Here is a 26,768-nt window from a genome sequence, read left to right as displayed (position 1 = left end):
CTGTTCCACATACTCTTTAAGTCATTGAATCAACCTTTTCCCTTAATCTGTTTCACCTAGAAATGACTCCCTGTGATATTTTTTATATCTGCACATTCCAGAGATATCATTCTAAATAGGGGAGATATTGGAGGTGGCACATTTAACTAAAAGAAGGTATTAAAAGATAACCCTTTCCTGTACTGACTCCAGATTTAAATTTTAAATGTATCTAAATTCTAAACAATTAACTATATTCCTATACTTTCTTCACAATATGAGAGGGTAACCTGTGCTAAGAAACCCTCAGAAAGATAGTCCTGTTCTCTCATTAGACGGAAACAATTGGGTTGGTTTAACCTCAGGGTAAACCACACTTCAGGCAAGGGGAGAGGTTAGGGAGAGTCTGTCACTGTAGTATCAGTCAATGCAGTAATTGAACCCATGCTGTTGGCATCACTCTGTATCATAGATCAGCCACCCAGTCAACTGAGCTAGGCAGCACACCCAATGCTCCAACTGAAGGACATTGCCAATAGAGACACAAAAGCCTTCAGTGTCAAACATGATAGTTGGAAGTTCGAGTTGACAATCAATGAAAAAGGCAACACCAGCTATGTGTAAAATTTCTGTTATGATGATGTAGTTTCCAGAGGTCTACAGTATGTGCCAGCCCTGCACAAAGTAACATCAGAGACCATCCTATATCATTGACAAGGGGCATGAGATCAGAAAGTGCTGGAGAAGCTCAGTAGCTCAGGCAGTATCAGGGGAGAGACATCTGCTCCCAGACCAGCTGCATTTCTCTCGCACTTTCAGTTTTTATTTCAGATTTCCAGCATCTGCAGAATTTCACTTTTATTTATTAAAAAATCTAGAACCCTATAAAACTCTAACAGGAATAGACAGGGTATATGCAGGAAGGATGCTCCTGCTAACTGGGGAGTCCAGAACCAGGGGTCACAGTCTAAGGAAATGGATAATTTAGGACTGAGATGAGGAGAAATGTTTCACCCAGAGATTGGGGAGCCTGGGGAATTCTCTGCCACAGAAAGCAGTGGAGGCTAAAACATGGAATGGTTTCAAGAAGGGGTTAGATGTGGATAATGTTAAAGGGATCAATGGGTATGGAAAGAATGTGGGAGCAGAGGACTGAGCTGAATGATCAGCCATGATCTTATTGAATGGTGGAGCAGGTTCGAAGGGCTGAATGGTCTACTCTGATCCCATTGTTTTCTGTTCCTATTTGAAAGTTCCCATGTGGATAGACATTGTCTCTCCAGAATCAGTTTGTTAAGCCATTGAAAAGAAGGTCAGGAGATACTTGAATCTGTCCTCAGCCGAGTTTGGATGCTGCATGCCTTGCATCTCACAACTGGGACAATGCCAATCCGTCAGTCAGTTATCTGAGATCATGTGGCTAAGACCAAACAATCAATTTTAACTTAACTCAAACTGGACAGGGTTTAACCATATGGAGTGAGCTCCTTTCCCACTGTCTCCTGTTACATTAACCCTGACGGGTTTTGTAGGCAGGTGAATGTCTGTTGGACCTTATTGAAACTCCAGGGTATTACAGCCAGGCTCTGAGGACGGAATGTCACTTAGCAACTCCCAGCAGGTAAAACCTCAACTCCAGATTCATGAAGGACAGAGGGAGTGAAAAGTTTCTGTTTTAACCAATCCATTTAGACATGTTATGACATGCTCCAGGGGCTGGTGGGACCTAAACCTGGGCAGCCTGGCCAGAGGTAAGGTCATTACCATTGTCCCACAGGAGCCCGAATTACAAAATTGTAAAGTCATCTGCCTGTAATTCTGTAACCTGTTTCTTGCTCATTATCGCTTTGAATCACTTCATCATTGGTCAATCAATCACCATGATTCAGAAAGCTCAGGATCGTATTGGTCAACACCTCTGTTTGTAAAATGAAGGATCACCTATGCCTTATTAACCATTTTGTCAAAATGCTTTGGTTGCAAACTTCATTAATTCCTATCTTTTGAATACTGTCCTTCCTCCCTCCTTTTGGATTAACAGAAAATTACTGAGGAAGAATGGTACTAGGGTTAGCAATTTGTATTCAGTGTGAAAGCAAGGTCAAAGATTTCCTGCAGAGGGTTTGCTTTGGGATAAATGCTGGTTTATCAAGAGTGTTACAGGTGGAACAAATTATAGCTTTCACCACAAAGTTGGCAAGATTTCATCTTTATTTTCTTGCATTATTACTACCTTCTGTTCTATTTCTTTTAATATAGATATATACCTTGGAAATCAAGAACAATATGCAAAAACTTAACAATAACAAGATGTAAAAAATTTCTGAAGCACTATTATCCGAGAAAGGAATGTCCTGGATAGAATTCCTTGAATTAAACATGTTTATTTTTGTAGTGCTAGAGACTGTTGATGAAATATATGATAGACTGGAAAAACTGACAACTTGTTCTTTTCTTTAGCGTTTGTGTGTCTTCCACGGTGGCTCAGTGGTTAGCACTGCTGCCTCACGGCATCAGGGACCCGGGTTCAATCCCAGCATCGGGTGACTGTTTGTATGGAGTTTGCACATTCTCCCTGGGATTGTGTGGGTTTTGTCTAAGTGCTCCAGTTTCCTCCTACAATCCAAAGATGTGTAGATTGGCCATGTGAAATTGCCCAAAGTGTCCAGGGGTGTGTAAATTCGGTGAATTAGCCATAAGAAATGCACGGTTATGGGGATAGGGGTTGAATCTGGGTGGGACGCCCTTTGGACAGTCAGTGTGGACTTGTTGGGTTGAATGACCTGGGTTCCACATTGTAGGGAATCTGAGTGCTGCTTGTCAGCAGCTGCTGTACATCATCACTTAATGGGAGGGGAATGGAAAAGAAATGTACAGAGATGACATAGCTAACTCACCATTGCAAATCCAAGTAGGCATTGCTAGTTAAGAATTAACCTTCACAGAGTGCTCATTCTTAGTATATGTCATAGAGCCTAATCAAAGGGAGTGCTACACTTACCCCAGTGTAGTTCAAGATCCTCTCATTGTTCAATGTGGATCATCACAAACTGACAAATCTTCAAATAATGTTTTATTCAGCAACAGCAAAAGCAAAGAAAAAACATACAAGAGCAGCACTGGCTTCTGAGAATTAGCAGGGATTTCATGTCTTTCCAGTAATGACAATTTTACCATGACTGCATGTTGCTCACATCTATGTTAAATCAGCCTGGCTTGTTGCTGCTGACACTGTAGTGCTAATATGCAGAGGATGATGGTCATCTTGCTCAATGTGGGACAGCATGGCGGCTCAGTGGTTAGCACTGCTGCCTCACAGCATAAGGATCCCAGGTTCGATTCCAGCCTCGGGCAACTGTCTGTGTGGAGTTTGCATGTCTGCATGGATTTCCTCTGAGTGCTCTGGTTTCCTCCCACAGTCCAAAGATGTGCAAGCCAGGTGAATTGACCATGCTAAATTGCCCATAGTGTTAGGTGCATTAGTCAGAGGGGAAATGGGTCTGGGTGGGTTACTCTTCAGAGGGTCGGTGTGGACTGGTTGGGCCGAAGGGCCTGTTTCCACATTGTAGGGAATCTAATCTAAATCTTTCTCCACAGAACACCACTACTGTTGCCTCAGCTCTTCAGAGTCTATCACACCCTTTCTGCCTGCTCCAGTCATGTGGGGCACAATGTCCAGAACATGCCTCAGGCCATCCCATACCAATACAAATATTGGAACCTCATCTTCATGAGGCTTATTGTCTGCTCCACAATGGTCCTGGGTTAAAAATGGCTGCGTTGTATCTACATTCAGCTTCTTCAGGAATCATTGGGGAGTCTACACATCAGCTATTCAATAGAATCATTAACCGTAGTCACAGAGAGTATCTTATCTCTCAGTAACCATCCTTATAAGGAATCTGACCCGTCAAACTAATTAGTGACATGGGAATTTTCAAGGATATAGACATGATAGACATGCGTTATATTCTAACATCTCAAAATTAACATGAGGCAAATGTGAGTAAAAGACAATTATCCATACAGAACACATCCAATAGCAAATGCAATCAAGACAGATGCTAAGGATTTCTCAGCAACCCCTCACTCTCAGTGTCCATGTTGTTGTGAGTCACCATATCTCAGTCAAGCTTCAAAAGGGATTACAATGCTTCATTCTTGATAACCTGGCCCTAAAACTCCTTTTCCCAGTTTATGCTCCCATGGGTTCTTTGACAGGGCACTTGCTCACAAGCACAACACCAGCTTTTCACAAACAGCAGGATTCACCAAACCACAACTATACTATATTGATTTCCTGAGCTCTAATCCAGCTCAGTTACAGAAAGGACATATTGCTTGTATGCTTCCGACATCCTCATTCACAGCTGCACTGAACCATTGAGGCATACAGCTTCTTCTGCGGCCCTACAACTCTCAGGATTTTTCCAGAATCCTGACTTCAACACTCAACTCTCTACCAACTTCGAGAACATCTTCCTGAGTTCCAACAACACAGGATCTCCAACTACACCGAACCAGTGTAGTTTGGTCATTCTCTCAACAATACAGCTTAACATTTCTTCTCTGTGTAGGGCTTGCTTCTGCCTTTCTCTATCTTCTCCACGTACTAGACTTGCTCTTCAGTTTTGAGCGACCTATTGAAAACCTTACAATAAGCCCTCCCATTGTTTTTAGGCAGCATTGACTAGAATTAATATTTTGGATCAGTCTAAAGTAGGTAGACCTTGGAGCTGTCAGTCTCCTGAGCATTACAATGTTCACTGACAGCTGGCTCCTGTGACACAAATTTATGCAGCAGAAATAGAATTCAACTTATAGCTGAGCTGTACAGCAATCATTCAATTCTGCTCAGTAGAATGCCCATCTAAATTAACTCTGTGTTCATGAACAACATTGTGGGAGGTCGGCTGGTCTAGCTAAAAGTGTTTATTATTTGCAGCACCTTATTTTTTAAACATTTATGTAAGAGATTCACTAGGAACACTCATAGGATTGAAGTAGCCACAGCAGTGACATCAAATACATTTGTATTTGGAGCTCTTTGATATGCTTATCCAGCAGTGTTTTATGTAAATATGTGTCTAGGGATCATACCCACTGACAAAAGAAACCTTTCTGTTCATGTGCACAGAATGCATAGCTTGAGAAACACAGAGAGCAGGGACAAGTCAGATCCTTGGAGGAGCCGTCTAGTTTACAATGTTTAATAAGAACTCCCGACAAATTCAACATTTGCTTTTCTGACATTCAGAACTGACTGATGCCTGGCACAGTTAACTTGTAGCAAAAAAAATCACCCTGTAACCAGACAAAGGATGGTATTGAGAATTTACTGTACATTCCATTTCTAACAATACAGACAGTGTCCAATCTGACACTTGAACAATATGGGGTTAAAAGTATGTAAGATTTTTCTATAACGGAGATACATGGCCTGAGAGCACGTGTAGCACTGCTCTGGTAGTTCACACAAGGCCATCTCTATCTTTAAGGCTCTGTGATTTAATTGCCTAATTGTCATGTAGTTTTCCTCAAAAATGATGAAAAGACACACTGTCCCTTATCCTAAGTAACAAAATTGCTTTTATTTTAACAAAGCGAGATTTGAGATAAATTGTAACTTTTTGAAGAAATTTGCACCATAAAATGTTTCTACATAACAACAGGCAATAGCATTGCTAATCAGAGTTTGTGTCTGAAAGATCTTGAATGAAACTAGTTTTCACTGAAAGTTCTGGCTGACGGGAATCTGGCTGTTGCTATGAGATACTGTACAGGAAATGGAGCTCTGAGCTTCTCGTTTTCTGCCTGAATTGGCAACAGTTGGTTCTTGAAGAAGCAAAGCCCCGTGTGGAGTAACAACAGCTCAAGGGAGGCTTAACCCTCCCTGCTGTTTCATTGCAAGAAAAAATCCCCAAGGAAGATTGTCTAGTGGATAAAACATGGAGAGAAGGAAAAGAAGCTTCACTTTTGGAGCATATGGAGGGTAAGTGCTTCTTCCTTTTCCAGAAGACAAATACTGTACAACTGATGAAGAACATTGTCTGACTCTACTTGTTAAATATCCAGTTACATACAAGCCACCTGCAAAACCCCACTGAGTTAAATTGCTGAGAGATATTCCGTTTACAATCTGTGTCCTTTGTTATTTATTAACTGCCTAAGATATTGTTCTCTGAACGATTTTATGAGACTAATTTAAATCTGTTACTTTCGTTTGGAAACATCTGAAGTTAGCCCGACTGGAGGTTTGCTCAAGGCAAAATGTAGCACTTTTGTTCTGATACAAGGTCCCGAGCACCAGAGGTGAAATGAGGGGTTCAGGAATATGACATTTCAATTCATTAATTAGGTCCCGACATTAGACCAAACCCCAATGTTTGCTTAAAATGAAGCAAAACAATCAAAATGCCTACTTTTTCACTCTTGGTGCTTATCTGCTATTATTTTAGTTACTACAATTACAGGAGTTAATCCAGCACAGCTTTATAATAATCAGGGTGTTCAGGGGCTTTAACTAATCAGCATAAAGTAGATTAACTGAATGCTCTTTAGACAGCATTATAATTTACTGCAGAACCTCAGGTTAGGGAGGGGATGGGAATAATTTGCCAGGATTAACCTGCCTCTTATTCAGTCACTGTGGATGTGTGTGAGGGTGTGTGTGCGTGAATGTATATCATGTAAGGGCATAGCTTGAGCAATGATGTGTCTCCTTTGCTTTGTCATTGTGTTTGGTGATGAATGGTGCGCAGGTTGACACTGGATTAGGAAACAGAAAGAAACAGTTTTCTGTAGCATCTATAAACAGAATGAGTAGAGTATGGGGAAGGGCTGTAATAAAGGAATTTACTCAGACTGATGGAAGAAGGTTGTTGGGATTAATCCAGGGAACACTTATTATTGACTATTTATGTGAAAAATTTGAACTCAGCATGCATAATCTTTTTTTACAAATTGCCATCAAAATGGGAAGTGCAGCAAATATTGAGGAAGATTGCAAAAAAACACGAGACAACAATAAACTTATAATATGAGTGGATGAAGGGTAAATACTTTGAATACAGGTCAGTATGATAGGGCATCCTTTTAAATTCTTTCAAGGTATGTGGGTGTCTCTGGCTGGGCCCAGTATTTATTGCCTGTCCCTAGTTGCCCCTTGAGAAGGTGGGGGTGAGCTGCCTTCTTGAACCACTGCAGTCCATGTGCTGTAGGTTGACGCACAATCCTTTGAGCGAGGGAATCCTAGGATTTTGACCTGGTGACAGTAAAGGAACAGCAACATATTTCCAAGTCAGGCTGGAGAGTGGCTCAGAGGGTGTTGTTCCCCTGTATCTGCTACACTCAGATTTGAATGTTTCTGGGATAAATTCTTCTCCTTTGTTCTGATTCCATTGAACTCCATGACATTGCAGGAAACTGTTTTATATTAAATAAACAATTTACTGATTTTTACATACCATTAAAAGCAACTTGGCAGGAGCTTATGTGTGGAATTTGCTAGGTGAATGGTTTATTAATCCTGGAATACACCCAGTATTCTATTCACAAGTCTTGAGTAAAATTAATGAAACAAAGACCTTTCTGAAAAATGAAGGGCAGGGCAGGTTGAGAATTCTGTTAATGATGTGTATGAGATCCTGGACTTTCATCAGCTCGGAAGTTATGGTGAATCTGTTTAAAACTGGTTTGGTCTCCAATTTGATCCAACTAGTGACCACACTTCAGGAAGGATAGGAATGCATTAGAGAGGGTGCAGGGAAGATTCACAGAAACTGCTCAAGAGATGGGAGGCTTTAATGATCAGGATGGTCCAGAAATGTTTGGTTTGATCTTTTGAGAGGAGACAATTTTGAGAAGAGATTTGTTAGAAGTCTTCAAAAATTATGAAGGGTCTAGATTAGCACACTGAGAAAAGTGGTTCCTATTGATGGAGGGGTTTGAGAACCAGAGAACACAGATTTGATGTGATTGGCAAAAGAATGAAGGGTGACATGAAAGGGAAGGTCAATGCACTGAGTGGTTAGGATTCAGAATGCACTGCCTGAGAGTGTGGGGAAAGCAGGTTCAAAGATTGAAAAGGAACCTGAACATGCACCTAAGAAGGGGTAAGGGTAGGAAGGTGGGACTGGGTGAGTTACTCCTGCAAACAACTAGGATGCCATGTTGGGCCAAATGGACTTCAGGCAAGCTGTGACCATTCTATGCTGGAAGACTTACATTTCTGTCATCACTTCCATCACTTCAGGATATTTCAAACATTTACAGTTATTAAAGCACTTTTTGAAGTGTAGTGACTAATGTAGGAAATACAGCAGCAAGCTCCCACAAACAGCAATGGGTGAATGAGTTGATCATCTGTCTTATTGTGATATTGGTTGAGGGGCAGAACACTGACCAGGTCAATGGAGGAGGTTTTCCTGCCTTGTTATCTGTTCCCTGCCAAAGGTAGAGGTTCACATAGGGTTATACCTCATGAGGGGGATCATTGACCAGGTCACCAGACAGATCTCCCCTCTTCTTCTTCATATCATTGCCTTTGGATCATTCCTGCCCACCCAAGATGGCAGACAGCAGTCCCCCGTCACTGCCCAGACTAGCAGTCCTGACCTCTGTGCTTAGCTTCTGGAGTGGAACTCCAATTCACGGCCAATCTGGAGTTGGCAGTGTAACCAACAGAACTGTGTGACAGTGGGATACATTTGGGTTTTTTTATTTACATGAGCCCCTTCCAAGGAGGATTAGATTTTCTATTCCAGCAAGAGAGCTCAATGACACTGTCAACACTCAAAACTCTCAGAACGAGTGGCTGAACTGGTTCAAACAAGAATTTTGTTATGGTGCCAAATAGAAGTGTAAAAATATGCCTCCCGTTGATCTGCTTCAGTGTTACCATGAAATTTATTCTCATACACTACATGGGAACTCCCTTTAAGAATTACAATAGTTCCAGTGCTTTCAGCAGCTGCAAAAATAATTGATTCTGGCTCTACCTGGCCTCTCATGACTTTAAAGGATTATGTTCCAAAGGCAATGTGACTCACTAATTTCAAACTGTAAAATTTACTGCTGGCAGAAACAGCCATGAAAATCAAAGGCAAAAACACAATGATTCATCCCCAACTGGACTGTTGCTTTTTAATAAATGTTGCGCTTTGTTTCGGGTCCACATGAATTCTCGGTTCTGTGCCTTCATCAGGAGAGATGACTGCGACTGGAGGAGGTTTTCCTACCTTGTTACCAGTTCCCTGCCAAAGGTAGAGGCTCAGATTGGGTTATACTGCATGGGAATCAGTAAGAGGCTGTGTGGTGAGTGTCTGCAGGTTTTCCCCATGAAGGTGATCCAAGCTGCTCTTGATGGGTTTCCCAACTCATACTTTGCTATTGCCCGTTTCTAACACTTGGCAACATTTGGCTGGGAAGTGATTGGGTGCCTCAGGGACAGGTAGAATTTGGGGACCCCAGTTAGACTGGTCCTGCAGTCCGAATCGGGGGAAAAGCCAGGAGCAGGGAAGTATTCACCAAGGAGATAGGAATCCAATTCCCATAATTAAAGACAAAAAACATAAATTGCTGGATAAACTTGGCAGGTCTGGCATCAGCATTCGAGAGAGACAGAAGTTAACGAGTCCAGTATCGTTTCATCAGAACTCCTGGTTGTTCCAGCAATTTCTGTTTCTGTTTCTGTTTCAGTTTTCCAGCATCCACAATTGTTAGTTTCAATTCAAATAACTGAAGGTCCAATTAGAGGCTGTTTTACAACAGGATACTGATTAAGGATGATCAGCCATGATCATATTGAATGGTGGTGCAGGCTCGAAGGGCAGAATGTCCTACTCCTGCACCTATTGTCTATTGTCTATTGTCTAACAGAGTCAACATCTCGTTGATGGTTAGTATTATATGGGGCTTTTGCCCGAAATGTTGATTTTCCTGCTCCTTGGATGCTGCCTGAACTGCTGTGCTTTTCCAGCATCACTCTAATCTAGAATCTGGTTTCCAGCGTCTGCAATCCTTGTTTTCATCTCGTTGATGGTGTCAGTGAAGGGGGTAGGTGGCGCATCCCTTCCCTTCCCTCACTGCAGCGCAATGGCAGATATGAAAGCAGGGCATGGGGACCTTTCTGTTCTCTGTGGCGCAGTCACAAATGGATCAACTTATCTTTCAGGGAGCTGCCTTCTGCTTGGGTTATACAGGAAGGACAAGATGGGACAAAGGCCCTCTTTCTGTGCTGTAAAAATTCTACAACTCCATCACAAACAGGGTGACACATTATTCACCAATGTGGATGTCAGCTTGGCTCGAAATGCTCACCTTGTCAGTCTTGCTTTGAGTCAGAGGGTTATGGGTCCAGTCCCACACCAGGAATAAAGCACGTTTTCTAAAGCACAGCTTCGCTCAGGGGAGTGCTGGATGGTCAGAAGTACTATTCTCCAGCTGTGATGTTAAACTAAGGCCAGTCTTTCAAATGTCTGCAAACGTACAGGGAGTGTGTACAATCATCGGTGTCCTGTTATGGGAAGGATGTGAACACATTGGAGAGAATGCAGAAGGGATTTACAAGAATGGTTCTGGGAATGAGAAACTTCATGAAGATAGATTGAAGAAGTTGGGACTGCCGTCTTTGGAGGGGAGGTGGCCGAGAGGAGATCTGGTTGTGGTTTTTAACTGGATAGAGCAGATAGGGAGGAACTGTTCCCATGCACAAGGGATTGAGAACCAAAGGTTACAGATTGAAAATGTTTTGTAAAAGAAGCATATGCAAGTTGAGAAATATTTCTTTACAATCCGATGAATGGTTTGGGTCTGGAATGCATTGCTTGGAAATGTGGTGAAAGCACGTTCACTTGATGCATTCGAGAGTGGAATTAGATGGTTAGTTATATCGAACAACGCGTGAGGTTACAGGGAAAAGGCAGTTCTTCAACACTGAGTCGAAAGGCTCAGAGAGCCAGTACAGACACGATGGGCTGAATGGCCTCCTTCTGTACCATAATGATGCCGTGATTCTGAAAGGCCCTTCTGATCCACTGAGCTTTAGAGGAAATTTAAAGCAGCATTCATAGGGGACTTTGACAGACCAGATCAGCAAGACCATTAACCAGAGGGACTCAAACAATTGTCAGACAAAATCCAGGAGTATACTCAGGAAAAGCAGGAGATGGTGCTAACTGCACATTCCAGCCAAAATGTCAGCACAGGAATGATGGGCCAAAAGGCCTCTTTCTGAGTTGGATCATTCTAAAACTGTAAAATTGTCATAACTGTTCAAAAGTGCTGATTTATGCAGGAGGTTAAGATCCTGGCAGTGAGCACTTCACTTGACCCATACACACTGTGCTAATCACCAGGTACATTATACAGGATCCTGGCATCAGGCAGTGAGTACTGTGGGTGGCAGCTGGATGTAAACCCAACTGTTAGAATCATAGAATAGCATCATAGAGCCATAGAATCCCTCCAGTGTGGAAGCAGGCCATTCAGCCCATCAAGCCTGCACCAATCCTACAAAGGGCATCCCAGCCCCTATCCTATCCCTGTAATCCTACATAGCCTACAGCTAATCTACCTAGCCTGCACATCCCTGGACACTATGGGGTAATTTGGCATGGCCAATCCAGCCGAACCTGGAGCACCAGAGGAAACCCACGCAGACACGGGAACATGCAAACCCCACACAGATAGTCATCCGAGGGTGGCTGTTGACTTCAGTAAAGTCACTGTACACCTGAAAATTGATGATAGTCCTTAAGGATTTGTTTTCACACAGAATTTCAACAGGAACTGCATTGCAGCTGGGTCACACTGTGTCAGGCCATGTGACACTGAGATTATTAATGAGCACCAGGGTCTATAACACCCTCACTTCATGATTTAGCATTTGAGGCATTGGATTTTTCTAGTGCATAATGGTTTATACCCAAGTCTCATGCTGTGAAATAACAATTAATATTTCTTATGGCATGGTGGCATTAAACATAAGAGCATTACATTTCCCTGAAATATTCTCAATTAAGTTCCAATCCTAATTGTAAATTGAAGTGAAATCTCACAGGGTGAATTAGTATCTGACAGATTGTGATGTGGAAGGAGTTCATACTCAATCGATCAGTCCCTGCGAAGGGAGGAAGGGAAGTTATGCCCTGCTGAATGTCAGACGGTTGTTGAGTGTCAGAATTAATAACCAGACAGCAAGTGTCCGAGTAAGTCTCAGTCTCTTCTGGTGAAAGCCTATGTGGATGATAGATGTACAGAGTAAATAAAAGCAAAACATGGAGGATGCTGGAATTCTGAAATTAAAATGTGGGAGGCAATGGCCGAGTGGTATTATCACTGGTCTGTTAATCTCAAGACCCACATAATGCCCTGGGGGCCCAGGTTTAAATCCTGCCATGGCAGATGGTGTAATTTGAACTCAGTAAAATCTGGAAGTAAGTGTCTAATGATGACCATGAATCCATTGCTGATTGTTGGTCAGCTGGTTTACTAGTGTCCTTTAGGGAAGGAATCTGCCACCCTGACCTGGTCTGTCCTACATGTGACTCCAGATCCACAGCAATGTGGTTGACTCTTAACTGCCCTCTGGGTAATTAGGGATGGGCAATAAATGCTGCCTAGCCAGTGACACCCTCATCCTGTGAATGAATAAAAGGAAACAGAATGCTGGAGAAAATCAGCAGGCCTGGCACCATCTGTGGAGAGAGAGTTAACACTTCAAGACCAATCTGACCCAAGTTCAGAACGATGGACGGAGTGTAAGAACTGGCTGAACCATTCTTCGTATTTTCGCCTCATTTTTTTCCTTCAGCTTCAAAAACGTGACCCTATAAATATTCAAACAGATGAGGATCAGGAGGAGCCTGCTTTATCAGGTCTGATAGCCAGCTTTAACTCCCACCTGCTCCCTCTATCCCACAATTCACCAATAAAACAAAAAGAAATCAATCTCAGTGATAAATCTATTAATCAATGGAGCATCTGCACCCTCTGGGAGTATAGAGAATTCCAGAGACTCACTGACCTCTAAGTGGAGAGATTTCTCCCCTCAGTTCTGACTGATTGATCACTTACCCTGACACTGTATTCCCTGAGTACTAGATTGCCCAGCCTAGTAGGGGAAACAGCCTCTCAGTGCCAACCTTGTCCAGCCCCTTCCACGCTTTAAAGAAAAGCAAAGTAAACTGTAGATGATGGTGGGAACAGCTAGAGAAACCCAGCAATCTGACACCATCTGTGGAGAGAGAAACAGTTAACGTTTCTGGTCCGGTCTTACTTATCTTCAGAACTGAAGAGAGATAGAAATATGGTGAGTTATATTGTATGTTTAAAAAAAACAAAGAACTGCAGAAATCAGAAACAAAAATAGAAGTTACTGGAAAAGCTCAGCAGGTCTGGCAGCATCTGTGGAGAGAAACCAGAGTTAACTTTTTGGGTTCAGTGACCTTTCCACAGAACATAGGTAATCACCATTCCAGGCAAGTGGGGAGTATTCCACCACACTCTGATGTATGCCTTGTAGATAGTGGATGGGCTTTGGGATTCAGGAGCTGAGTTACTCATCACAGAATTCCTAGTCTCTGGCATGTTCTTGTAGCCATAGTATTTACATGGTTGGTCCAGTTCAATTTCTGATTAATGGTAACATCCAAGGATGTTGAGAATGTGGGTTTCAGTGATGTTAATGACTATTAATCTTTTGAACTGTCTAAATGAGTTCCAACATTCCACAAGAAGTGTAATACTATCCAGGATGAAGCAGGCCTGCTTGGCTAATACCCCATCCATCATCATAAACATCCACTCTCACCACCCATCGATGCTCAGTAGCAGCACTGTGTATTATCTACAAGGTGCACTGCAGAAATTCACCAAGTTTCCTTAGACAATCCCTTCCAGACTTGTGACCAATACTATTGAGAAGGACAAGAGCAGCAGATACATGGGAACACCAAACCTTTCAAATTCATTTCCAAGCCACTCACTACCCGGACTTGGAAATGTATCGCTGTTCCTTTATTATTGTTGAATTTTGGAATTCCCTCCCTAAGGGCATTGTGGGTCTATCTGTAGCTCATGGACTGCAATGGTTTAAGAAGGCAGCTCACGCCATCTTCTCAAGGGGCAACATGGGATGACATCAAATGCTGGCCCAGCCAGCGATGCCCATGTCCTATGAATGAATATGAATAGGAGAGGAATGCATTATGTGTGTACTGACATGTTGGGCTGATTGACCTGTTTCTGTGCTGTTGGCATCAAGATCATCGTCAGCAATCATTCACTAACCAATCCGGATTGTCCTCCTGGGAAATTATGTCTCCCTGCTCCAGGGTTCTATGGATCCTTGTGTGGATGATGAGCCTGATCCCAGAGCCATACATTTGGCAGGTGTGTTTCTGGGATGTTGGGTTGGTCCTTGGATTTGAGATCATGGCTGTTCCTTTCTCCTGTTCCTCTTCCATACTCTCTTGTCAATAGGTATTCTCATGGAATTGTGTCCCTTCATACAAGAGCTTCCTCCAAGTCAGTTTCTTCTGAATAAAATGGTCCATCAATGTTGCATTCCTTGAGAGATTTCTTCAACACAATTTGATGCATTCACTGTTTTGATTGCTTTTACACTTTTGATCCAGAATGCTTCCATTTTAGACATATCAGGTAATTGGGTACATCAATATAATCCCTTCCATGTTTAACTCTAAATTTTAATATTCCAGCTGGCACTGAGCTGAGGGGCTGTAATATTAATATTACAGCTGGCACTGAGCTGAGGGACTGCTTGGTTAATTTTACTTGGTAATTCATTTTTTTTTAAAAATACAGGTGCAGTCCTGCAATATAATAGTTATATTGACCTGTCAGTGTGTGTTTTATTGACCTGTCAGTGTGTGTTATTAACTTTGAGGTCCTTCACATGTTTTCATTGTTTTCTATGGGAAAGAATGTAGGATAGAAATAGGATGGGAACATAGTGTGAGTTGTATATTATTGGATCACACAATCCGCCGATGTCGTGCCAAGTGTTCTCTTGTGATGTGTTGGAATTGCAAGCAGACCAACAATGTGACACTGGCTTGTCCTCAACCCCACATCTCAGATGGTTCCACATTTGCCCCAGGTCCACACTGGAGCCATTGCTCACTATTGGTTACCATGCATTTTTATTACAGAGTACAGACCAGCAGTGAGAGTGTGGAGGCACCTCTCTTTTTACAACATTTTATTCGACAGTTAATGGTGACAACCATCAGAGAAAATCATATGGTAAGGGTTAACCTGAAGAGAATGTTGAAGCAAAGTCATTGAGTTAAAAGATTAACAATGGGGTTACATCAATCTTTATACTGTACATACACTCTTGATATTGGTTAGTAAACAAATAATTTATATATCTGTGTTTTCACTACGATATATTTTCTGGAGAGCTTTCTTCAGGGAGGTAACTGTGCAGATTCTGAATGTGAACTTCATATAGTGAATCCGAAAATGGTAAAATGATCAGACTTGTTCACTCTTAAGTGCTGTGTACAGTGAGACAGAAGGGAACAAACAAATATTGGAGGAAATGTAGATTATATCGATAAGCCTTATCATCAGGGGCTTTAAGAAGTAAAGAGTAGAGAAACTCAAGCCTGGAAAAGAAGCATTAAAAGGGAATCTTACATGAGAATTATAAAATTGGAAATGTATAGACTAAAGCAGATCTGAAAAGCTGCTTTCAACTTCAAAATTTGGAGGTGCTGGTGTTGGACTGGGGTGTAAAAAATTAAAAATCACACAACATCAGGTTATGGTCCAACAGGTTTATTTGGAAGTGCTAGTGTTCGGAGTGCTGCTCTTTCATCAGGTGGTTGTGGAGTATAAGATCATAGAATTTATAGCAATGGTTTACAATCTGATGCAACACACCGTTTTGGATGGATCGACTAGAATGGACTGAATCATTTATGTTGTCTCCTCATTCTTCCTGTTGCAATATGTTATTTTATACTTGCTCTGCATTCAATTTCATCTGTCATTTCTACATGTCCCCCTGAAATCAGTTATTATCTCTCTTATTGTTTCCTGCATTAGTGAGTTTTATGTCATTCGCAAATTTTGAACTGATGCCCCGTATACTCAAATGTAGGTCACTAGCATATAGCACATGATGGTTTTCAATACTGACGTTGGTGGGAGACAGCAATATGAATGTCACTTTGATCACCATTGTTATGTGCCTTCTGACACAGTTAATTCTGTTTCTATGTTGACATTGTTGGTTTAATTGTACGAGTTTTTGTTTTATTGACAAGTCTATGATATGGTATTTTATCAAATGCCTTTATGAAATCTATTTACACAATATCAAACCACTCACTTGGATATTAATTAACTGCAAGCAAGATGATAGAGTCAAAGACTTAATAATAAATCTCGGTTTCAAGCTTTCAAAACAAAAGACCATGAAACATTTTCCTGTCAGGGGATTTTGTGGTATGGTAATTCCCAAACTTCAAATCAATGCCAATATCTCATTCCATTGTAAGCATGAGATAGTGAAGAAAAGCCCAAATTTACATGAAATATTTCAGCCAATAATAATGAGAATGTGGAAGGTTCAGAGGATCTCAGGAGGACACTGTCTTTCTGAAGAGCGGATATGCCATTGAAGAGAAGAGAGGAAAACTAATAACAATCCTTGAAGTGCAGCACAAGACACAATCCTCCTTGTTAATAAGAACTTGTCATTGACTAAATACTTTCAGTCAAAGGTTATTTATTTCATGTGAAAAGATGGAGGATTGGATTTTCTAGGAGGACAGAATTTTCTTGTTGACTTGATTTTGGGAATTTCAAAAGAAATAATTAAAACTAGACAAGAAGAAGATACTTTTTTTTATTAAATCAGGAGATAGAGAATGAAGCGCCTGTGAAAACCAGATACACAAAGGTCATTATTCCTTGATAGTTTGAACTGGATTCTTATGCAAGGTCAATGTTGATATTGCTCAAGCAATTATGTTACTGTGAAATGCCACACTATAGACAAACCTCAATGCAAGTTAATGTTACTGAGAATCCCAAAAAGGAGACAAATCCTGAAATAAACTTCATATCATAACTGTATTTTGGGCAGGAAAAATATTTATTGAAGCCACATCTGAGCTTATTTGGCTCAGTTATAAAGGAACAGCATACAGTCCAGATTTCATCTTCCATTCTGCAGAGTTTGTCGATCTAAGGAGTGGGCTGTAGGGATACTGCGGTTTGGATTAGGTTCTTGATTTTGGTTGCTATCTAAGGTCACTGTTATAAATGGACTCATTTGAACTATTTTGCAAAGAGTTAAACTTTGCTGTGATGCCCTTGGATTCAAATTGCATTGCAAGGGCTCATACATAAGTAATATCACCTGGGAGAGACACTGGAATTTTATTGCATGGAATATCATTTCTTCAGGAGAGAAGGATTGAGTATTGGCAATGTCAGAGGTTAGGAGTGATTGATTCAAAATTGAAGTGTTTGTAACTCTGCCTGGCGTTGGTCGTTGGTGAGCATTTCCACAGCATTTCCATTCTGGTTTAGGTGAAAGGCTCAGTCCACCTTCGGTGCATGTAGAACGAGTGGGTCATTATTGCAGCCTGACTTTACTGGAATTGAACTTTTCCTCAGTATTACACAAGTATATGGCCAGTTTGCATTGACTGACTTTTACAGCTGATTCGTGAAGGCCTGCCTTCAAAAACAAGCAGCCTGTTGTGTAATTACGTTTGAGCAACACTCAGATCTACCATGATTCTCCCATCAGTGATAACATGGAAATCAGATGTTTGGTATTAGTTTGGTCTTTGAAAGCATGTGAGATATTATATGTAGAAATGCAAATTGGTTTAAGGTACTGGGATTGTTTGCTATGAATCCAGAAAATGTGTAAGTGAATTTGTTCAGATTACTTACAGTGTGGAAACAGGCCCTTCGGCCCAACAAGTCCACACCGACCCGCCGACGTGTAACCCATCCATTCTTGTACATTTACCCAACACTATGGGCAATTTAGCATGGCCAATTCACCTGACATGCACATCTTTGGACTATGGGAGGAAACCGGAGCACCCGAAGGAAACCCACACAGACACTGGGAGAATGAGTCGGGAATTGAACCCAGGTCTCTGGCGCTGTGAGGCAGCAGTGCTAACCACTGTGCCACCGTGCTGCCCACTAACTAATTTGTGCCACTAACCACTGGAACAGAATGATTTGCAGTTTTAGCATTGCCAATACGCATTGTTTACTGCTGGCACAGCATGCTATCCACAGAGACAATTCGCTAAACAATGGGCAGGAAACTTTGAGTGGAAAGACGCTGTTGTAATAAAATATGCTTCAAGTTCCAAGAGACAAAATTCCAAATGCAAAATACTATAGGATGTCAATCAGCCACAGATGTACTCAGGCACAGTTAATGCAGTGGCACCATGTGCTTTGACAGGAGTCTGATCTGTTCAGCTGATCTCTCCCTGACAAAGCTGAGCTCTATTCACAAAGAGAGCTAACTGAATACCATACTCCACCAGCATCAGCAGAATCCAACACTTATCATCATTTGTGAAGCTAAAGCAGAACAAGGTCACTATTTTCAGACTCAATCTATGTTCTATGTTCAATCAAACTAGACTGAGCTTGTTTTCCTTAAATATCAATTTATTATCACAGATTCTGCATTAGAGTAGCTATGTTACATAAATTCAAATACACAGTACAGTATATGTATGTAGCTGCAGATGAAATTACAGCAGAATTCAGATTCCACATGGGTTGTGAAATTTAATAGCATTCAAAGAAATTAAAATTATATGGCTTGTATGTCAAATTCAACTATTACAGCCTCAAGCCTTTGGTTGTCCTGGTAAACTTTACTGAAACATGGCAGAAGAAAGCAGCTCAACATTCATTGATGCGGGTTTTCAGATAGGACACAGATAGGGTTAAAAACAGAGGTGGGGACACACAACATTGTTAAACAATCGTAGCTGTGAGGAGGGATGATACCGTAGGAATATCATCAAATGATCACCAACTCCTTGAGACTTCTTTGTCAGCTCCTCCCAAACCTACAATTACTAACATCCAGAAAGACAAGGGTAGCAGATAAATTGAAACCCCACCTCCTGCACGTTCCTCTCCAGATCCTCACCATTCTGACTTGGAAATAGATCACCATTCCTTTGCTGTCACTGGGTCGAAATCCTGGAATTCCTTCCTGTGGATCAACCCACAGCAGGTGGACTGCAGTAGTTGAAGAAGACAGCTCATCCCCACTTTCTCAGGGACGGGAAAGAAATCCTGACCAGCCACTGATGCCCACATCTCACAAAAAGAATAAATAAAAGTCTTTTTAAAATTATTTCAATGGATATGGGCATCACTGGCTTGACCAGCATTTATCATCCTTTCCAGGAGGCAGTTAAGAGTCAACCACATATTGTTCTGGTGAAAGTGAGGACTGCAGATGCTGAAGATTAGAGTTGAGAGTATGGTGCTGGAAAAGCACAGCAGATTAGGCAGCATCCGAGGAGCGGGAGAGTCGATGTTTCAGACAAATGCCCTTCATCAGTCCTTCACACGTTGCGGTGGGTCTGGAGTCACCTGTAGGCCAGACCAAGTAAAGACGGCAGTTTCATTGCCCAAAGGACAGATGGGATTTTTATCCTGTGCGTCTTGCAGAGGATATACGCTGCTGCAACTGAATAACAAGGGGACTGACTACAGCTCAATAAATGGTAAACCTCTGATGCAGCTGGTTTTTAGAAAATCCTTAATAGAATCGTTCTTTGGGCCAAGTGAATTCCCAGCCCTGTGTAATCAATAGCCTGGGCATTAATTGAAGCTATTATTTTTCCTGAGAAGTGAATATTCTCTTCCCCAAGCTCAAGGCAGGGAAACACTACATTTCTTGTCTTCAAATGAAATTATCTATTAAACTAGTTTGAAATAGAGTGAGATGAAACAGAAGCTGTCTTATTTAAATTGTTTATTTTCAAATTTGGATTACTTGAATTTCTTTGGAAAGGACAATAACTCTGAATTAACATCTGTCGGTGGAGTCTCCTGGTGCCTTGGCTTTCGTCACAGAAGACAAAAATACCAAAGCTATTATAGTTCCCAATTGAGTTACTCAGCACTGGAAATCCTTTTACACAGTGAAATAATTGTATACTTTTACATCTTCCACTGAATTGGATTAGACATCTGACAATGTGAGGATATTTTATCGATAAGATCTGAGCTCTCTTATCTCCAGATCAGGATATTACAGACAGTCCTGATTTATGAAAATCTGACTGATGTATGCCTGTACTTACAAATGCTCATACCATTCAGGGGTGTATCAATATCAGTTTTAAAGATTCAACGTGTGTACATTTCCTTGTGCTGACATACAGTATTTTACATTGTCCTGCATTGTCTTGTGTACAAATCGACTTGCAGACAGACTCCAGAATCGAACCTGTTTGAAGTGATTGTAACAGGGTCAGCCAGCTGAACCTCATAGAATATGAGTTCCCTAACTGCGGCTGTTAATCTGGTCCAGTCAGGGAGTCCTGGCATTTATGAAAAGGTCAAGTGTCAGGGATACTGAGCATCTGGTGTCTGACTCTATAAGAGGCAGTGCTATAGTTAAGGATTGTTGATGTGTCAGTAAAGCATGACTTGATGATGGGATACTGGCCTCTGTGGAGTTACTTCACCATTTGCAACCAGGGGAAGGCCTGTATATGATTGCTGCACCCTAGCAAATGTGACGACACTGATTGCCACTTTCCATATGGGATTTCTTTGTACATATTTCAATCTAAAGTGACAAGTATTAAAAAACATAAATTATTTTACTTTTTCAGTCAACCCTTTGATTGCAACTAGTCTTCTATTGATGAATATTAAACATTTCAAATCTCTCATGTTGGATAATGAACCGGTTACTCTTTGAGACAATTACCCTGTACATGTATAAGACTCTGGTGCGGCCGCATCTGGAGTATTGTCTGCAGTTTTGGTCACCATACTATAGGAAGGATGTGGAGGCACTGGAACGGGTGCAGAGGAGGTTTACCAGGATGTTGCCTGGTATGGTAGGAAGATCGTATGAGGAAAGGCTGAGGCACTTGGGGTTGTTTTCATTGGAAAAAAGAAGGTTTAGGGGTGACTTGATAGAGGTGTACAAGATGATTAGGGGGTGAAATAGGGTTGACCATGAGAACCTTTTTCCACGTATGGAGTCAGCTATTACGAGGGGGCATAACTTTAAATCAAGGGGTGGTAGGTATAGGACAGATGTTAGGGGTAGGTTCTTTACTCAGCGGGTTGTGAGTTCATGGAATGCCCTGCCAGTAGCAGTGGTGGACTCTCCCTCTTTATGGGTATTTAAGCGGGCATTGGATAGGCATATGGAGGATAGTGGGCTCGTGTAGGTTAGGTGGGCTTGGATCGGCGCAACATCGAGGGCCAAAGGGCCTGTACTGCGCTGTATTCTTCTATGTTCTATGCTCTATGTTCTATGTGTTCCTTTATATTTTACAGCCATCTCCCTGACCACATTTGGTTCGTCTTAAAGTAATATGTAATCTCGAGTACAAAATGTCAACAAGATGAAACAATGAACAATGAAAGAATCTTTCCTTAAGGGCTCAAGACACAGATTTTTTTTGGTCTCATAATCAAAATGTTTTTCTGTGAATTGTTTGCAAAAAGAAGAATGGTAACTTTAACTTAATAATAGACTGTAATAAAACTGGGAGTTCCCTCAATCCACACCTTTAGAAGAAGTAATTTTGTTTTGGTGAAGGACAGATCCTCAAGGGTTTTCCATTTTTATTGGAGAATATAAATTGTTGTGGGCTGCCCAGTTTTGGAATGCTTTACATTTGCTCCAACTTTTGAGAGTGGAGCTCGGTTTCTTCGCTCAACACCAAAAACATACTTTTGCTGCACTGGATTTGAATCTTTCTCTCTGTATATACTGTCCAGGTTCTGTTAGGTAAGGCATATGTTACACTCTTATCGTAAACTTTTCACAGCTGTAGTATTGCTTATTCGTTCCTGGGATGTGGGGATCAGGAACTAGGCCATCATTACTGGCCTTGAGGAGATACTGATGAATGGCTTTTATGAGGCTCTGCCATTCCATGGGTTGTGAATTCACCGGCTCTGCTGCTGGGGAGGGAGTTTCAGGGCTTTGACTTGTTCTTACAGCTCTAGTATTTGTGTGACTTGTTCAGTTACATTTCTGGTCAATGAAAGCTCCAGGAGGTGATTGTCAGATATTTAATGATGATAATGCCATTGAATATCAATGGTAGTTGGTTAGTAACTGTGATCTTGAGAATACTAGATTCTTATAGAAATGTCACTAATGCCCTTCAGGGAAGGAAGTCAGCTAAGCTTATCCAATATGGTTACCTGTAACTCCACACCCAATGCAAACATAGATGACTCTTAGCTGGCCTCTGAAATGGCATAGCAAGCAAAGTGTCCATGATGTAACTGAATAAGAAGGAAAGTGGACAGATCACTTGGTCCCCACTGATTGCCTTTTGAGGAAAGACTAGGCAGGCTCGGCCAGTATCCTGTGGAGTTTAGAACAATCGGACTTGACTGAATTGAAACATCCTGAGGGGGCTTGGCTGAGTGGATGTTGAAAGGATGATTCCTCTTGTGTGACAGTTCTCAGATCTGTGGGTCTTTGGAATTCCCTTCCTCAAAAGCAATGGATGCAGAATCTTTAGACGTTTTTAAGGCAGAGTCAGATAGATTCCTGATTACCAAGGGAAGGAAGAATGAGCAGGGATATACAGGAATGTGGAGTTGAGGTAAAAATCAGATCAGCCACAATCTTATTGAATTACGGGGCAGGCTCAAAGGGCTGAATGGCCTCATCTTGTCCCTTGTGTATATGTTCATATCCACCTGGGCACAAGAAATGACAAAGGCACATAGTGAAGAGGGCATTTGGTATGCTTTCCTTTATTGGTCAGGGTATTGAGTACAGGAGTTGGGAGGTCATATTGCAGATGTACAGGACATTGGTTAGGCCACTGTTGGAATATTGCATGCAATTCTGGTCTCCTTCCTATCAGATGGATGTTGTGAAACTTGAACAGATTCAGAAAAGACTTACAAGGATGTTGCCAGGGTTGGAGAATTTGAGCTATAGGGAGAGGTTGAAAAGGCTGGGGCTGTTTTCCCTGGAGCGTCAGAGGCTGAGGGGTGACCTTATAGAGGTTTACAAAATTATGAGGGGCAGGGATAGGATAAATAAACAATTTTTTTTCCCTGGAGTGGGGGAGTCCAGAACTAGAGGTCATGGGGGTTGAGAGGGGAAAGATATGTGAGAAACCTAAGGGGCAACCTTTTCACACGAGGATGTTACAATTTGGAATGAGCTGCCAGTGGAAGTGGTGGAGGCTGATACAATTGCAACATTTAAAAGGCACCTGGTTGGGTAAATGAATAGGAAGGGTTTAGAGGGATATGGGCCAGGTGCTGTCAGGTGGGACTAGATTAGGTTAGGATATCTGGTCGGCATGGACGGGTTGGACTAAAGGTCCATTTCTGTGTTGTACATCTTTATGACTCTATCCCAAGCTGTCTCTGAAAAGTCCTTCACACTTAACCTCAGGGACCTGAGAGAGGAGATGTCCCATAGACTAATTAAACAAGACATGGTCGTACTGACAGAACCCACTTGTAGACTCTCCAACATCATCCCTGGGTCTATTCTTCCCATTAGCTGGATACATCCACCCACCGATGATGATAGCACAGTGCTCCATGGTTAGTGTTCTATCAAAGCTGCACTCCATGGTTGTCCCTGTGACAATCACCACGCTGACATGTTGGCTTCCAGTTTCAGAAATTGCTCCCAATAACAGCCCTCAGATCTCAAAGAACCACCCACCCAAAAATAAAATGAGAGAATTATCTACGGTCAGTGGGGAGTGGTCCTGGGAGTCTTCAACATTGACAGAATTGTCTTTATCTTTTATTTTCTTCAAGGTTGACATTACCTTTAATTTCCAACATGATAGGCCATTCAGCCCCAACAGATCCATGTTCTTGTGCTTTCTTTCATAAATTCACAAGATGAGGGCATATCTGGCTGGGCTAGCATTTCTTGGCCATTGCTAATCACTGAAGAGTCAACCACATTATTGTGGGTCTGGAATCACATTAGGCCAGACTAGATGAGGATAGCAGATTTCCATCACTGAGCTAGATGGGCTTTTCCTCTGAAAATCGACAGTGGTTTCAACGTCATCAGTAGATTCTTGATGTCAGATTCTTTTTATTGAACTCAAATTCCACCATCTGCCATGGTGGGATTCGAACTTGGGTTCCCAGGACATTAACCGTTGATTAATGATCTAGTGATAATAGCACTAGGCTATTACCTCCCCACAAGAAGGCTGCACACGAACCTTCTCCCAGCTTGCTCCACCTCTTTCATTTCTTTCCTTCATTGTGTAGTTACCTTGTTGCACCAAGATGTAATGTATGCGTTCATAATGACAGGTTCTATTTTAAAATCAATCTTTTTCTTTAAAGATTGGAAATGAGTGGAACAGTTGTGAGTGCATTTCTTTGCCTCATCCAATGTTTTAAATGCAACATAATATTAGAAACACCATTGGTGATCAATATCTCTGATCCACGGGTTGACCCAGCTCTCTCAGATCTAAGCATCCCCAGTACTTTTGTTTTGAAACAGATGAGATAGGGTTGTAAGTGTCACCCCATCCATTTAGATTTAGATTCCTCACAGTGTGGAAACAGGCCCTTCAGCCCAAGCTCATTCATCGGTCATTGTTGGTGAAATGTATAATGTTGGCAAATATCCAAACTTCAAGTCACACAAAGGTCCACTCGACAACTACAAAACAAGTTTTGAAAAGAATGTGCTTTCATTCCATTTTCTGTTGAAAGTACAAATCTTAAACATCTGTCAAATTTCTTGATCAGAGGATATAATTGAGTGATAGTGGATAATGTCAGTACAGCAGATGTCAAATTTTATTTGTAGTTGCCTCCCTTTCTACTTATAGACTATTGACTTTGGCAAACCCCAAGAGAGTGTGGAACAACAGATGATGAAGCTTTTTGAACTGCACTCTCCAACTTGACTCAGTTCAACACTACTTCATCTAAGTGATACAGCACTTTCACAATGTTCACTGTTGACTGGAGTACACTAGTGATAGTGATCTATGCAGCCACTTTCACCCCAAGTATAGACAGCTACAATAGTGTCATCAAATCCCATCCCTTTGCTCCATCTAAGTCACAGCTACTCTATCCCAGTGCCCACTGGAGACCCACAACCTGGCATTTAATAGTCAGGGAATGTCACAAACAACTAGACAATTCCAAACAGGAGCATTTATTTAGAGACAGTATAAATGAGCACAAACAAGACCAATCAATGCTGCAGATCCCCTCGACAATGCGACCCAGATGTCAGCCAATGCCTTATAGTACATTCCACAATGGTCTGTAGCCCCAACTCCCAGCAACTGGCCCAGGGCTCAATCAGCTCCTCCCTGGCAGTGCCCAAAGCAGCTGAGCTCCATCATGGGCAAGGAGATTCTCCTCCCCAATGTTCTTGTCCCCCATCTCCTTCCATCCCATCGCTGTGACTCTTGCTCCGATTGTGCAGAGCACAGCTCATTGAGATGATGCAGCACACTGCATCTGGGCTGGACTGGAGGGGCAACCCATCCCCCTCCCCAGCTCACTGACAGACCAGCCCAGGCAATGGATCCCCATCTTCAGCAGCTCTATCACCTGCTCTCCCATGGCCCTGGGCAAAGCCTGGGCAGCATTGTCTCTGTTGCTCGAGGGTGTGTGTGAAGGTACCATGACCCATGGTTCACAATGGGATGCCCTTGTCCCAGTCACCACCTTGTACAGGCCCTAGACTCTTACCTCTGACTGACTTGGACAAGCAGACCCTGGACATGACTGAGGGGACAACACTGACCGTTATAATCACAGTCCCCCAAGTGATCATTCACTATGGCCCCCGACTGCTGCTGCTGGCCCTACAGGACTGACAGTTGCCCACTGGCCAGTCTGCATGGTAAAATCTCCTCTGAATGTGAGAGTCCCATGTGGAGAACTGACTGTGAGCAAGGCCCTGCACTCTGTACGGAGCATGACTGATGGGACCAGCACCCCCTGACTGACAGGGGGGCCTCTCTGTTGATTGGCCTGAGGACCAGCCCCCAGCCATTTCTGGGCAAGGCCATTGGGTTGAGTAATGGGTCAGTGTGTTTGCTGCACAGGCAGCTGGCTCGTGCTGTCGGGGTGAGACTAATGTCTCAGTGTGTGGTCAACAGCAAACTGTCTCCCTGGACAGATCCCAATGGAGCAGCAGTCTGTCAGTCTGTCTGTGCTAAAGAGCGTGGTGCAGCCTGGCACAGTGAGTGAGCTGAGGCCCTGTCCCTGTGCAGAGTCTCCCTGCTGCAGCTTGTCAATGGAGCAGCAGCCTGTCAGTCTGTCTGTGCTAAAGAGCCCGGTGCAGCGAGTGAGCAGAGTGTCCCTGCTGCAGCTTTTCAATGCTTATTGTTGCTGCTTCCGACAAGGCAGCTCTGTACTCTGTGAGGGAGCTACCAGGGGATCAGAGAGGAGCCCTGAGGATCCTGATGGGTTTGACCAATGCCCATGGATGAGGGGTGGGTGAGGCTGGTACCCATGGATCGTGCCCTGAGATACTGTTTGGGGGTGAGTGACCAGGAGGTTCCTCA

The 26,768-nt window shown here is 42.3% G+C and overlaps 1 protein-coding gene across 12 annotated transcripts in view; it reads left to right on the top strand.

The window, feature by feature from the left end:
- rap1gapa (RAP1 GTPase activating protein a) overlaps positions 1-26,768 on the top strand; it is a 558,062-nt gene that overhangs the window by 163,603 nt on the left and 367,691 nt on the right. The window contains exon 1 of one of the 12 annotated variants that reach the window (XM_072585933.1): positions 5,803-5,971. The exons of 10 other annotated variants lie outside the window; for them this stretch is intronic. In XM_072585933.1, coding sequence (XP_072442034.1) covers positions 5,928-5,971 — 44 coding nt within the window. In that variant the 5' untranslated portion in view covers positions 5,803-5,927. Of the gene's footprint in view, positions 1-5,802; positions 5,972-26,768 lie in introns of those variants that run through there. One more of the 12 variants, XM_072585936.1, reaches the window with a different exon arrangement.

The sequence above is a fragment of the Chiloscyllium punctatum genome, chromosome 16 (assembly GCF_047496795.1).
Source record: "Chiloscyllium punctatum isolate Juve2018m chromosome 16, sChiPun1.3, whole genome shotgun sequence".
NCBI classification, from domain to species: Eukaryota; Metazoa; Chordata; class Chondrichthyes; order Orectolobiformes; family Hemiscylliidae; genus Chiloscyllium; species Chiloscyllium punctatum.
The sequence above is the reverse complement of the archived record's forward strand: the minus strand, read 5'-3'. Positions and strand labels throughout refer to the sequence as shown.